Source organism: Mustelus asterias, chromosome 8, assembly GCF_964213995.1.
Source record: "Mustelus asterias chromosome 8, sMusAst1.hap1.1, whole genome shotgun sequence".
Classification (NCBI taxonomy): domain Eukaryota; kingdom Metazoa; phylum Chordata; class Chondrichthyes; order Carcharhiniformes; family Triakidae; genus Mustelus; species Mustelus asterias.
Genome location: NC_135808.1, coordinates 5,094,936 through 5,110,682, shown reverse-complemented (window position 1 = coordinate 5,110,682; position 15,747 = coordinate 5,094,936). Strand labels below are relative to the sequence as shown.

Here is a 15,747-nt window from a genome sequence, read left to right as displayed (position 1 = left end):
AGTTGCGGACGATCTTGTTACCAGCTCCAGAGAGCTGGAACATGTGTGGCGGTGACATTGACATTTTGCACTTTGCGCTGCGACAGACGCCACTGCGGGGAGGTTGTTTATCCGGGACGCATCCCGGCCGCTCTGATCCATCAACAACGGGATTTCCATTCTTTCATACCATCTTGCGACTAAGTCTCTGATCCACGCAGATCACGCTCGTCTCGTACTTTTTCGCAGTGATTTAGTCCCTCAGTCGCGGATTACTGAGTTTACCAGCGGGGCCAACGGGGAGGCGCGACTGTCGCCGTCGTCGCCAAAAACAGGAGAAAACGCCACAGAGACAACTCGCCAGAACTGACTCTCCGGGGAAAGCCGCCCAAGAGAGTCACAGTTACCCCCGCCTGGGTTCCTCGGTTGTCTGGTACTCCAGCCAATATCGCAATGGGATTCCCTCTGCCGGGAAAAATGATGTGAGGGTCAACTCACTCTGCAAACTTCCTGAGACTCAACAGAGCGTCTCAGAGACACCGCACCAAAAAAATCAATTACAAGCCTCGTGTTTCCCACGTAAAATATTTATTTATATTTTAAATCGTTGGCTCGGGTCACTGTTAACTCCTGACTTTCGGTCTATTCCAACGGGATTGGAATTTCGGAGCAAAGAGTTATCACTGTAAATAGACAGAAGCAAGGTGGCACAGTGGTTAGCACTGCTGCCTCACAGCGCCAGGGATCCGGGTTCAATTCCTGCCTCGGGTAACTGTCTGTGTGGAGTTTTCACGTTCTCTCCGTGTCTGCGTGGATTTCCTCCGGGTGCTCCGGTTTCCTCCCACAGTCCAAAGATGTGCGGGTGAGGTTGATTGGCCATGTTAAATGGCCCTTTAGCGTGTGATTAGCAGGGTAAATATGTGCGGTTACCTGGATAGGGCCTGGGTGGAATTGTTGTCGGTGAACGCTCGATGGGCCGAAAAGTCTCCTTCTGCACTGTCGGGATTCTGTGATTCTATTCTATGATCCTAGAAAGGGCGTTGGTGAGTGGGCAGCTGTTATTACTGTTTACAGTTGTGGAGACCAGAATTGTAGGATACAGTTGTATTTGCGGGAGTGCAAAGAAGATTCATGAAACAAAATTCTGGTGGATTTTTATAAGGAGATAATTTTATTATAATTATAATTCGTGGAGATGAGAAAATGAAAGGTTGTCTCATTTAAACATCTCAAATTCTTCAGGGTTTGTCAGGGTAAATGCTGGGAGGATGTTTCCTCTGACATGGAGACTCAGACAAAATAAAACACGGTGAATTAAATCTGAATTCCACAAGGAAATGAAAGGTGGGAATTATCGGGAAGAACTGAAGCTGTTTTGTGAAACTGACAAGACGCGTCCTGCTGGGAGAGACGGACAGAATCACGAGTCGCTTCCTGCTGATTAAAATGCACCAGGATTTCACCGAGAAACATTTTACTCGGAGATCTCAGGGAAGAAGAGAAGATTCCAGAAACAATCAAAAAAATCGAGAAGTTAAAGAGAATTGAGATTCTAATGATCAAGAAATCTCAGAGTTACCGAGACACAAAAATCAATCAGACTGTTTGAAATGTCTCAAGGTGATTGGATGATGTGATTATTTCCTTAGAGTCAAAATGAGAAATAAGATGTGGAGATGCCGGCTTTGGACTGGGGTGGGCACAGTAATAAGTCTCACAACACCAGGTTAAACTCCAACAGGTTTATTTGGAATCACGAGCTTTCGGAGCGCTGCTCCTTCACCTGTTGGACTTCAACCTGGTGTTGTGAGACTTTTTACTGAGAAATAAGAGTTCCAGCATTCATCTAATACTTGTGAACATAACGGAACAAGTTAGTCGTTTCCTGACTTTCCTCTATTCCGGAGGCGATTCTGTTATGTTATGAGGTATGGGAATTATTCTAACTCTGGCGTCCTTCCCCATTCCTTACTCCATTCCCTTATTCCTTCCGGCCTTGTCTGTGACTCCCCTTTTGGATAATTTTCTGTCGGTCAATAACACCGTTTTCACCCTGAAACACAGTGGAACTAATGGATCATCTCCCTGTCTGTTTCAGTGTTTTCTGACTGTTGTCTGTATTTGTGATGGGGACACGGGTTTGGGTGCGCCTGATGTGTGAATTGTGTGAGATTATATATCCAGCTCCCTCAACACATCTTTGTGTTTAAATCACCTCCCGTGACCTCGCTGCTCCCCATCTTTGAAAACTCCTCCAGCCCGATAACTTACTAAGATCTCTGAGCTGCTCCATTCTGCCTCTTGTTAAACCCCGATTTCCTTTGCTCCAACATTGGTGGCTGCCTTCAGCTGTCCCGGCCCTAAGGCCGCGGTTCCACCTAAACCTCGCGACCTCTTTAAGATACTCTTTAAAGATTAAGATTGACACCGTTTTTCGATATCTGGGGTAAATGGGTATTTTTCGGTGGTTCAATATAAAATTTTGACAATTATTTTGACAATTATTTTGATTATTTTGTGGGCAGCATCAGGACTGTATTTAATTGAATCCTGGTTAATCCACTGTAACCACGCCTTACAAGTCAAATTGGGGATAATTTGATGATTTTCCCTGTGTGCTTTGGACAGGAATGATCTGAACAGAGGAATAACAAGGTGAAGAGCGCAATGTAATGTTGCAGTGTGGGTGTCAATCAGTGTGTGTGATGTGTGAATGGAGCTGGTGAATCAGTGACACTCAGGATCACAGAATGTGGTGAGGAAGCTGAATCAGCTGAATTTGGGACATTGTCACTTTCTAAAGCCCGGGGCTCCGAGGCCTTTCCCGGGCTCCCCTCCCCCACTCGCGCTTCCCACCACGTGATCCTGTGCTGAGTCCTGCCCCTCCCCCTGCCCCCGCTGACGCTGCCTGATCCTCCAATCAGAGCCGCGCTTCTTCCCGCGCTCAGACCTTGGGCTGGACACAGTAAGAAGTTTCACAACACCAGGTTAAAGTCCAACAGCTTTATTTGGTGACAAAAGCCACACAAGCTTTCGGACCTCCAAGCCCCTTCTTCAGGTGAGTGGGAATTCTGTCCACAAACAGGGCATATAAAGACACAGACTCAATTTACATGAATCTTTTTAGCCTGTCTTGATGCTCTCTCCACTCACGTTGTTTGTATCTTAAAGACTTGATTAGCTGTAAGTATTCGCATTCCAACCATTATTCATGTAAATTGAGTTTGTGTCTTTATATGCCCTGTTTGTGAACAGAATTCCCACTCACCTGAAGAAGGGGCTTGGAGCTCCAAAAGCTTGTGTGGCTTTTGCTACCAAATAAACCTGTTGGACTTTCACCTGGTGTTGTTAAACTTCTTACTGTGTTTACCCCAGTCCAACGCCGGCATCTCCACATCTTGGGCTGGAGGTCAGCGCGCTCCTCGCGCTCTGGCTGGAGCTTTTCCTCCCGCACGCCCGCTTTCCCCCCCTCAGCCGCCAGGAGTCGCATCATGGGCGCTCATTCAACTCCTCCTTTCCTATGAGGCCAACACTTTCTCATGGGATGTCTAGTTTCACTCCATTCCATGGCCTCCTGAGAGTTTGCACCGAGGCTGCAATGAGGTGTGGAGCCGAGTGTTCCTGGAGGAAGCCAAATTGAACATCCCCCCGAGCCGGAACAAAGAGCTGAATTCCAGAGGTGGAGTGAGAGTGACTGCTCTGAACATCAAGGCAGCATTTTACCCAGTGTGGCATCAAGGAGCCCCAGCAAAACACAACACAACTCAATGCAATCAGGGGGGAATCACTCCTCTGGTTAGAGTCTGGATTATTACTCCAGGAACATCACCATCAAGCTGCTAAAGTCCCTGGGTCTGGAGACCCCAGCCAGGGGAACCATCCTTCCAGCACCTACCCTGTGTCAACCATCTTCTCATTGAAACTCTGGGGAACAGAGGTCGAGTCGATTCATTCTCATCTCACATGACAATATTCAGTTCAAGCCCACTTTGAAAATGTGGATTTGATCCGATCTAAATATTAGATCATATAAAAATCATAATGTGACCTCGCAATGGAAAGACACCATTCAGCCCATCCTGCCTGTGAACCTTCGAAGACAGTCCCCACTTCTTGGGCCGTTTTTAATGGGGAATTATTTCCTGCAGTACTGAGATTCTGTCAGCAGGTGGCAGCGGTGTGCTTTGTCACAATGAAAGACTTGAGTTCACACACACGGCGGGATTTTCCAGCCCCAAGATCGGAAAATCCCACCGAAGGTCAACGGATCTTTGCATGACCTGCGTCCCCCCCCCCCCTCCCGTCCTCCCACCTCCCCACCCCCCCCCCCCCGTCCTCCCACCACCCGCCCCCACCTCCCTCCCCCCCCCGCCCCCGCAATGATTCCCATGGCGGGCAGGACGGGAGTCTCAACCTATGCCAGAAACTTCAACTCTGACGAAGGGACATCCAGACTCGAAACGTTGGCTCTATTCTCTCTCCACAGACGCTGTCAGACCTGCTGAGAGTTTCCAGCAATTTCTGTTTTTGTTCCAGAAACATACTGCACCCACAATGATTTACTGATAATCGCGTTTGTCACAATGAGGGAGCCATTTGACACAGCACTTGATTCCACAGAAGGAAATGAGATGATATCCAGGTTTATCGGTGCTGCAGGTTGAGGGAGGAATGTTGTCCAGGACAGCGGGAGAGCTCTCCTGCTCCTCTGCAAATGGAAATGAGTAGGCAGGTGGGACACGCTTACTCAAACTGTACAAATTTGGTAAAATCCTGTGAGATTGTGAGAACTATAGTTCAGAAAGCCCACCAACGCTTCGAGTTCATCAGCAGACTAAGGACATTTGGCATGTCAGCTACGACCCTCACCAACTTTTACAGATGCACCATGGAAAGTATTCTTTCTCGTTTTATCACAGCTTGGTATGACTCCTGCTCTGCCCAAGACCACAAGGAACTACAAAAGGTCATGAATGTAGCCCAATCCATCACGCAAACCAGTCTCCCATCCATTGACTCTGTCTGCACTTCCCGCTGCCTCGGCAAAGCAGCCAGCATAATTAAGGTATGTTTTGTCTGTGTAGTGTGCAGGAAACAATACTTTTCACTGTCTGTTAATACATATGACAATAATCAATCAAATCAAATCAAAGATGTGAAGTCGGGAATGGGTTAATGAACTTTGTCACACTTAAGCATTAAGACCCGAACTCTGTGATTTTGTTGAGAACACTGCAGAGTCCATGTTTTCGTCAGAGTTCGGTGTTTTTCATGTCTGTGTCAGATAAAAGGAACAGCTATTCCTCTGTCTCCATTTGTTATCAAGAAATGTGATTAACCCAGCTCGAAATAAGCTGAACAGTCTCCATTTTTATGTACCTTTGTTTAACACGATGGAGTTGACATGTATGCCGTCTGTCTTTGAATCACCATAGATTATTATATATATATTCATCATACGTTATTCATCTTATCCTGATATAAAGCATTATACAAACCTGTATGTATATTAGTTAACTTGTTTGTGCAAAACCTGTGATGTCGTTTCAAGGATATAAATGACGAACAATCGTGGCCTTGGAGATCGAACAAACTACGCAGAGGAAGATACTGCTAAAACAACAAGAATCTCACCATGAACAATGACAGCCATCTCAGAAAATTGCAATGTAATGAGGGCGGGAACAGGGACATATATAAACTCTGTTCTTACTTGTGTTTGAAGAGAAGCCCTGGGTCCACTGTTAGGAACCTCACTTCTCCCACATATGTGAAAATAAACCTGCATTTGGATCTACTAATAGTGTCAGAGGTTTATGATAAAATCAACACAAATTATCACATCAATCGTTTAACATTCAAGGATTACTGAGGACCTTCAAAAACTGTCAGCAACAGAAAAGGACAGTCTGATGAAGGGTCACCCTGACTTGAAATGTTGGCTCTATTCTCTCTCCATAGATGCTGTCAGACCTGCTAGGATTTTCCAGCATTTTCTGTTTTAGTTTGAGAAAGGGACAGTGTGTGTGAAGAAGTACAAAGTACACAATGCAGAGAAAATGATAGGCTCCGTTAGTCCTGGTATGTTTTAATATTCATTTTATTGATTTATAAACCCAGTTTAAAAGGGATAAACTGGCTCCCAGAATAAATAACCACTGATGTCTGTGTTTTGTGTCTCTATGCCCTGTTTGAGAGCAGATTTCCACTCCATCTGACGAAGGAGCAGCGCTCCGAAAGCTAATGGTATTTGCTACCAAATAAACCTGTTGGAATTTAACCTGGTGTTGTTAAAACTGTTAGTGCAGTATCAAACTCAGGAATCGTTTCACTGGTTCAGAGAGGGTTCAGACAGTATTGTATTCAATTGTTCAAACTCCGGAACTGCAGAGATAAAAATAAACATCCTTGTGCTGAACAATACCCCAAATTTAAAAAGGAAGGGTGTGAAGGCAGTGCAGAGTGAATGTTCAGTTTTTCAGAGAACCAAGACTCAGATGGTAGGTGATTTTCACAGTAACTTCATTGCACTTATGACACTAAGAAATAAACTGGAATCAATGAGTTCAATGCCATTCTTGTTGGCAAACCAAGTAAACTAAATTAACAAATTGAGGGCTAAAGCAAGAAGGGCAACCACTTAAAGGGGGATCACCCGAAACAAAAGCAAAGTATAAGTGAGGTGGCACAGTGGTTAGCACTGCTGCCTCACAGCGCCAGGGCCCTGGGTTCGATTCCCGGCTTGGGTCACTGTCTGTGCGGAGTTTGCACATTCTCCCCATGTCTGCGTGGGTTTCCTCCGGGTGCTCCAGTTTCCTCCCACAGTCTGAAAGACCTGCTGGTTAGGTATATTGGCCATGCTAAATTCTCCCTCAGTGAACCCGAACAGGCGCTGGAATGTGGCGACTTTCACAGGGGATTTTCACAGTAACTTCATTGCAGTGTTAATGTAAGCCTACTTGTGACACGAATAAATAAGATAAAAAAATGAAACCTAAAACAGGAAATCAAAAGGTGATTAAAAGGGTCAATAACACAGTCCAGCCCTTGCGGTGCTCAATAAACGTGGAAGGTTTCAATGGTGTCCATGGACACTGCATGCTCCCTCACCAGGGACACCCGGCTGTGAATATAGCCGGTCCCATGAATGTTGTGAAACATCCAATCCACTGGCGGGGTGAAAGATAGAAAGGTGGACTGCAGTGCGACATCGCTGGCGAGTTATCCACAGATTTGCAGTGTTGTAAACGTGCTCAATGAACCATGATGGAGATGGCGATGAAAGGAATTCAGGCAAATTGACCATGGAGGTAAATATAAACTGTTAGAAGAGACAACAAAAACAAAGAACTACATTTATATATCCTGCCTTTTATGCTCCCGTGCTGTTATCCGTGGATAACTCACCAAAACTGATCATATTCACTCAGTCTCTGCACAATGTGATAATGACGAAATCATTTATTTCTGTGATGTTGTTTGAGAGATAAATATTTGCCGGGTCACCCGCTATCACTCACTTCAATCTAGACTCTCAGCCACTTCCTCTGATCTGGTTTCAGTTATTTACAGCTATTTGGTGATACAGAACTTGGATATTGCTGTAAAGTTGGTGAGACTTTTCCTCCTCTGTCCATCAACTGACGAAATTTCACGAAATTTCAAACGACCACAACAATTTGTACTATGGAGGCAGCGAATCAGTCACTTCTCTGCGCTCTGCCCGATATTCACCTCCTTGGACAGAATATCTGACAAGTTATCGAACAATGGAAAACTGCAATTTCACTGAATTTGCGTCTCCCCAAAATTCTAATTTCACCCCCAGTTTTCCTTCATTTTGGTGTCTCTGGCCTTTCATTCAATCTCTGTAAATTGAAGGAAACATTTTAAAATCATGGCTGTTTGGACAATACTTCACTGCAGTGCTGCCCTCTGAGTTTTACTCTGATACTGTGTAGCTTGTGGACAGAACCTCTCTCCCGAGATGAACTCCATCTGTCTTTGGGGTTTGCTGTAAATTCCACAAGAGCTGCTGTTTCATTTAGTGAGACTGTTTCTCTATTGGACCCTCCTCCTCTTCCATTGACCCCTCTCCCACCGCCCATCACCCTAAACTGTTCTCTCACATCTTTCTTTCCTGTGTTCCACCTGCCTCACATTGTCCATGGTTCACTCTCCTCATGCTATGTCTAATTCCTTTACATATCCACTTTCATAAAAACCTTCCCAAAAATACTCACCCTTCACCTTCTGTCCTTGCTTACAAAATCCTTGAGCTTTCCTAATCCCTGAAATCCATCTCTGTATTCCCACAACTGAAACATTGGGCGGGATTTTAGAAGTTTGGTCGGACGAGACCGGAAATTCCCGCCCGAGGTCAACGGAGAGTTGTTGGACCCTCGCCCGCTCCGATTCCATGTGGGTGAGGTGGTAGAGTTCCGGTCATCGAATCTAACCAAGTTTTCATCAGAAGCAGAGACCCGGAATGAAACAATGTTTAGAAACGTCCCTCCCATTGAGAGTGAATCTCGAATATTGTCTCTCCTCCTGCTCCCCAATCTCACTCCAGCCATTGACATGGTCAATAACACAATCCTGCAACATCTCTACTCAATTCCCTGTTCACTGAGACTCTTCTTACTCGGTTCCACATTTGCCTCATTGGTCATGGCAATTACGCACAAGAAGTCACAGGTATAGGTTGAGGGGCAGTCGATTTAAAACTGAGATGAGGAGGAACTACTTTTTGCAGAGGGTGGTGAATTTGTGGAACTCGCTGCCCCTTAGCGCGGTGGAGTCTGAATCATTAAATGGTTTCACATTTCTGATAAAATAATGGGTTTATTAAAATGGGAACAGGTGGGGAGGTGGATTTGAGACCAGGGAGGGATCAGCCATTATCTGATGGAATGTCGGAGCAGGCTCGAAGGGCTGAATGGCCTAATTCTGCTCCCAGTTCCTATGTTCCGAGACGAGCTTTATATTGTAAATATGTTCATTACGATTAAATTCAAACAGCAGAGTGTTGGGGCGTTTAACCCATGAATATTATATTATATTAATATTGGATGGGAATAGAGGGGTTTTAGTTCAGTTGGGCAGCTGTAATTTTCCTTGTTCTTTGACCCCAGAACATTAGCCTGGGCCTCTGGATGACTGACCCAGGGACATTACAAACACGAAATAATCTCCAGCGAAATGGCAGCCTCTTCCTTCTCTCTCTCTCTTTACCACATCTACTGCACCTTCCACTCTCCTCTTGTTCTCTCACCCTCATTCCACACTGACTCTTCCTTCCTCACTCTGTGATCAACATCAATCCACCTCACCCTGTTCCTATTTCCAGTGATTCTCGGGTTTAAATCCGGATCTCGTGTTTGAACCCTCGAGTGGCAGCAATTCAGAACCCGAGTGAGCATGTTAAAAAAGGAGAAAGATTTTGAATAAATCAAAGCAAGAAATTAAATCACTGACTGTGTTATTGTAACTTTCCCCCAGCTCCAGCCTCTCTGACTCGATCCGAACACAGCGCATCCCCGGCTCATCCTGTCTGAGGACCGGACCAGTGTGAGACTCGGAGACAAACGACAGCCGCTCCCTGACACCCCGAGAGGTTTGATCTCTGGTTCGGTGTCCTGGGATCAGAGGGATTCACATCAGGGAGACATTACTGGGAGGTGGAGGTGGGGGAGACAGGGTGGATTCTGGGAGTGGCCCGAGAGTCTGTGAACAGGAAAGGGAGAATCTCCCTGAGCCCTGATTCTGGGTTGTGGGGCTGTTTCCACGAAGAGGTTATTTTGCCCTCACCTCCCCCTCACTGACCCCTCTCACCCCGAGTGTGAATCCCCGGAAGATCGGGGTTTTCCTGGACTATGAGGGTGGACAGGTGTCATTTTACAATGCGGACAACATGTCCCATCTCCACACTTTCACCCACACTTTCACTGAGAGAATCTTTCCCATCTTCAGTCCCGGAACTGAATGGCGACGGGAAAACCTCGGTCCCCGCTGCGGGGTTAAAGGTCACTAACAGATCCATCCCATAATTTCACACCGTCTCCCTGCCTCCTGCCAGCTGTAAACTGATGAGTGTGGGTCTCAGTCACGGGTGGAGAGAGAAGCCAGGTTAACATTCCGGGTATAAACCCTGTGTGGGAACTGGGAATTGAAAGATCAGCAAGGACCCCTTAGGGCTGGGGGAAAGAAGGAAGGGGAGAAAAGAGAAATAGAAGCTCAATTGTAGAGAGGAATTTACTGGGTAGAATGAGCTGTGAACTGCAGGAACCCGGTGACCTTCCTGCCTGTAATGTTGCTCTGGAGGCGGCAGGTGGCGATAGATGACAAGGGCCATGTCCAGAATAAGTGGGAATCATCTTCGGAATGAGAGCTCTGTCATTCAGGAGAGATGATGTGGAGATGCCGGCGTTGGACTGGGGTAAACACAGTACGAAGTTTAACAACACCAGGTTAAAGTCCAACAGGTTTATTTGGTAGCAGAAGCCACACAAGCTTTCGGAGCCCCACTCACCTGAAGAAGGGGCTTAAGGCTCCGAAAGCTTGTGTGGCTTTTGCTACTAAATAAACCTGTTGGACTTTAACCTGGTGTTGTTAAACTTCTTACTGTATTCAGGAGAGAATCAGGAACCTCTTTGGTACATGGGGCAGATGGTGGTAATGTCACCAGAGCTGACAGAGAAACCCAGGATAATAATCGCAGGACAGAGGTTCAAATCCCACCACATAATTTCACAAATAAATCTGGAATTTAGATTTTTATTTTATTTATTCGTGTCACAAGTAGGCTAACATTCACACTGCAATGAAGTTACTGTGAAAATCCCCTAGTCACCACACTCCGGCACCTGTTCCGGTGCACTGAGGGAGAATTAAACATGGCCATGGCACCAAACCAGCACGTCTTTTGGACTGTGGGAGGAGACCCATGTAGATATGGGGAGAACGTGCAGACTCCGAACAGACAGTGACCCAAGCCGGGAATTGAACCTGGGTTCCTGGCGCTTTGAGGCAGCAGTGCTAACCAATGTGCCACTGTACCACCCCAACCAAAGTTATTTGTGGCAACCTCATAGGGAAGAAAATCTGCCATCTTCACCTGGTCTAGCCGACCAGCCCCACCGCTATATGTTTGACTATTAACTGTCCTGTGTAATGGTCCAGCAAACCACTCAGTTCAACGGTAATTAGGAATGGGCAACAAACGCTGGTGCAGTCATCGATGTACACATCCCATAAAAAAGGGAATGGAAATATGGAACTTCTTCTTGTGGAACATCGGGGTAGAAAGCGATTCTGTAATTAAGGCGGGTAGTTTTTCTATGTTTCTATTAGGTAGACCTAAAAGGTCGGGATATGTTCGGCACAACTTGTGGGGCCGAAGGGCCTGTTTTGTACTGTAGTTTTTCTATGTTTCTATGTTTCTAAATGGAGTTGCTGCACAGGGGCAATCTTACTGTATTTGAATGGAAAGAAAAATGGGCTGAATGTCCCACTCTTGTTGAGGGGCAGGATGTTGCGGGGAGATGTGAGGAAACACTTTTTTACCCAAAGGGTGGTGACGGTCTGGAATGCATTCCCTGGGATGGTGGTAGAGACGGATTGCCTCACGTCCTTTAAAAAGTATCTGGATCAGCACATCATAATATTCAGGGCTATGGGCCAAGTGCTGGCAGATGTGGAGGCTTTGGAGAGGGTACAGAAAAAAATTACCAGGATGTTGCCTGGTCTGGAGGGCATTAGCTATGAGGAAAGGTTGGAGAAACTTGGTTTGTGGACGGAGGTTGAGGGGAGACCTGATGGAAGTCTACAAGATTATGAGAGGCATGGACAGAGTGGACAGTCAGAAGCTTTTTCCCAGGGTGGAAGAGTCAATTATGAGGGGGCGTAGGTTTAAGGTGCGAGGGGCAAGGTTTAAAGGAGATGTACGAGGTAGATGTTTTACACAGAGAGTAGTGGGCGCCGGGAACTCATTGCCGGGGGAGATAGTGGAAGCGGATATGGTAGTGACTTTTGAGGGATGTCTTGACAAGTACAAGAATAGGATGGTAATAGAGGGATATGGTCCCCGGAAGGGTAGGGGGTATTAGTTCAGTCGGGCAGCATGGTCGGTGCAGGCGTGGAGGGCTGAAGGGTCTGTTCCTGTGCTGTAATTTTCTTTGTTCTTTATTAGGTGGGAGTTCAGGTGTTTCTCATATGTAGGTGCGGACTCGATGAGCCGGAGGGCCTCGACTAAGCTGTATAATTCTATGATTGTTCCAACTCTGTGTGGTTTGGATCTCACCGCCAAAGGTGGAGCAGGGGAGTTCTCCCAGTTTTCTGGTCAGCATTCCTCTTTGAACCAACAGTGGCAAAGAGAGATTAACTACTCACCCATCTAATTTTGATTTGATTTATTGTCCCGTATGAGTATGCAGTGAAAAGCATTGTTTCTTGCGCACTATACGGTTAAAGCAACCATACATAGAAAAGGAAAGGAGAGAGTGCAGAATGTACTGTTACAGTCATAGCTAGGGTGCAGAGAAAGATCAACTTAATGCAAGGTAGGTCCATTCAAATGTCTGGTGGCAGCAGGGAAGAAACTTTCTTGAGTCGGTTGGTATGTGACCTCAGACTTTTGTATCTTTTTCCCGACGGGAGAAGGTGGAAGTGAGAATGTCCGGGGTGTGTGGGGCCCTTAATTATGCTGGCTGCTTTTCCGAGCAAGTGTAGTCAGTGTCAATGGATGGGAGGCTGGTTTGCATGATAGACTGGGCTATGTTCACAAAGCTTTGTAGTTCCTTGCAGTCTTGGTCGGAGCAGGAGCCGTACCAAGCTGTGATACATCCGGAGAGGATGTTTTCTATGGTGCATCTGTAAAAATTGGTGAGAGTGTAGCTGACATGCTGAATTTCCTTCGCCGCTTGAGAAAGTAGAGGTATTGGTGGGCTTTCTTAACTATAGCATCGGCGAGGAGGGACCAGGACAGGTTCTTTGTGATCTGGACACCTGGAAACTTGAAGCTCTCAACCATTTTGACTTCTTCCCGTTGTTGCAGACAGGGGCATGTCCTCCACTACGTTTTCTGAAGTCGATGATGGTGCTGTGTGTAACAAGGCTGTTGCATTTTCCTCTGTGAGAACAGCGACTGTATTTATGAGTGAAGCTTTGCGGGTGCAGCAGGGTTCTGGGATGGGTTGAGCTGCTGCTGAAACGCACACGACTCCACCTGCTGGAGGAACAGCAGCACAGCAGGAAAGTGTTTCCCACTGAACAGGAAACCGAGTGAGAAAATACACCGTTCCTGCGGCGCTTTTCATCATGTGGAGATGCCCGTGTGGGACTGGGGTAAGCACAGTAAGAAGTCTCACAACACCACGTTAAAGTCCAACAGGTTTATTTGGTAGCACAAGCAACCACAAGCCATTTGGTGGCTTGTGCTACCAAATAAACCTGTTGGAATTTAACCTGGTGTTGTGAGACTTGTTACTGCTTTTACATCACCAGGGGATGCCTTAAAGTGTTTTCCAGTCAATGAAGTATTTCTTGAAGCGCGCTCGTCCTTGGAATGCAGCAGCCAGTTTGTGCTCAGCAAACTTCCAAAAGCCGGAACATGATAATGATCAGATAATCTGTCATGTTGTGATGTTTATGGGGAAGGGGGTTAAATATTACCCAGGCTCGGGGGACGATATCCTTGGTCTTCAAAATAGTGCCAAGCTTCCTCCTCTATCCAGTAACTTGTTATTTGGTGAATCTTTGGTGTGGTTGAGTCCAGCTCATTATTCACAGCTCATCCTTACCCGCACTGGCCTGCAGGTGTTACAGATCCATAGCATGTGGTTGACTCTGTTCAAGGACAATAAGGGATGGGCTATAAATGCCCACATCTTATGAATGAGTAAAAAAAATCTACTTCCAATTTGTAACCCAGTAGGTGGGTTTAATCACCAAAGCTCCTTCACCACCCAGCAACTCACCAAGCCTCCAAACCCATCACTCCCCATACCCGCCACTGGCCACCCCAGCAACACACACTCCCCATAACCCCACCCCACAGACCCCCCAGTAACACACTCCCCATACCTCCCCACAGACCCTCAAGCAACACACACTCCCCACTCTGTGGGGGGCACAGACCCACCCCAGGAACACATGCTCCCCATACCCGCCCCAGGAACACATGCTCCCCATACCCCCCCCCCACAGACCCACCCCAGGAACACATGCTCCCCATACCCGCCCCACAGCAACACACACTCCCCATGCCCCACACATACCCCCAGCAACACACACTCTCCATATCCCCACAGACCACCCAACAACACATTCCCCCCATATCCCCCAGCAACACACCCCCCCATACCCCTCAGCAACACATACTCTCCATAACCCCCACGGCCACAGAATGGATACACAGCCCCCAATATTTCCTCCACAGCTCCCCAGCATGGGTACTCAGACCCCCATTTACAACACACACCCAGAACCCATGCAGTCGCGGCCCCAGTGCTGCTTGAGGCTTGCCCTGAGCTGCAGCACTGCCACTTCAGAGAGTTTCCAGCCCATCCAACATTAGCAACGGTCTTTGCTGCTGCCAGCACTAGGACCCAGGGTCAGCGCTAAGACCCGGTCCTATGCTGAGAGGCCGAAGTCGAACTCTGTGAATAACAGCAACCCCCCAACACACTCGCAGCCCCCCCAATGCAAAACACAACATGGCCACCTTGAAATAACCCCCCCGCCCACCTCAGCCGCATGGAGCTTTTTGAAAGCAGAGACTTACCTCCTCGCTCACCGTCTCTGCTCTCTGAATGCGACTGTTCCACTTGGTGTTTTTCTCACTGATTCCAGCTGGGACGGGGTGAGCTCTGTCCGGGTGGGGGACGGGGTGAGCTCTGTCCGGGTGGGGGACGGGGTGAGCTGTGTCCGGGTGGGGGACGGGCTCAGCTCTGTCCGGGTGGGGGACGGGGTGAGCTCTGTCCGGGTGGGGGACGGGGTGAGCGCTGTCCGGGTGGGGGACGGGGTGAGCTGTGTCCGGGTGGGGGACGGGGTGAGCTCTGTCCGGGTGGGGGACGGGGTGAGCTCTGTCCGGGTGGGGGACGGGGTGAGCTCTGTCCGGGTGGGGGACGGGGTGAGCTCTGTCCGGGTGGGGGACGGGGTGAGCTCTGTCCGGGTGGGGGACGGGGTGAGCTCTGTCCGGGTGGGGGACAGGGTGAGCTGTGTCCGGGTGGGGGACAGGGTGAGCTCTGTCCTCTTTTTAGGTCAAACCAAACCAAGTAAACAAACTCAGATTAAATCAGGACAAAGTAAAAGGGGCAGCTCCCCAAAAAGGAGGGGGAACAGCCCGAACATAAATCAAAGTACAAAGGAAACTTAAAAACATCAAATTAAAATGTGATTATTAGGGTCAATAATGCACCCCAACCCCTGCGGTGCCCAGCGGGCGCGGAAAGAGTCAACCTCGCCCGTGGACACCGCATGCTCCCTCTCCAGGGACACCCGGCCGCGAACGTAGCCGCGGTAGAGGGGAAGACAGTCAGGATGGACGGCCCCCTCGATCGCCCGCTGCCTGGACCGGTAAATGGCGCGTTTCGCCAGGCCCAGGAGCAGGTTCACGAGGAAGTCGCCATCCCGACCCTCCCTTCTCCGCACCGGGTGTCCGTAGATCAGGAGCGTGGGACTGAAGTGCAAACAAAACATCAATAAAAGGTTCTTTAGGAAAACATAAAGGGAGTGCAGCCTAAGACACTCAACAGAGACATGGTCCAC

General features: G+C 47.8%; 1 protein-coding gene across 1 annotated transcript in view; it reads left to right on the top strand.

The window, feature by feature from the left end:
* LOC144497633 (uncharacterized) overlaps window positions 1–10,028 on the top strand; it is a 130,032-nt gene extending 120,004 nt beyond the window's left edge. The window contains 3 exon segments of the mRNA XM_078219075.1: window positions 9,596–9,753; window positions 9,756–9,958; window positions 9,960–10,028. Of these exon segments, the coding sequence (XP_078075201.1) occupies window positions 9,596–9,753; window positions 9,756–9,958; window positions 9,960–10,028 (430 nt within the window).
* Window positions 10,029–15,747: the final 5,719 nt, after the last annotated feature.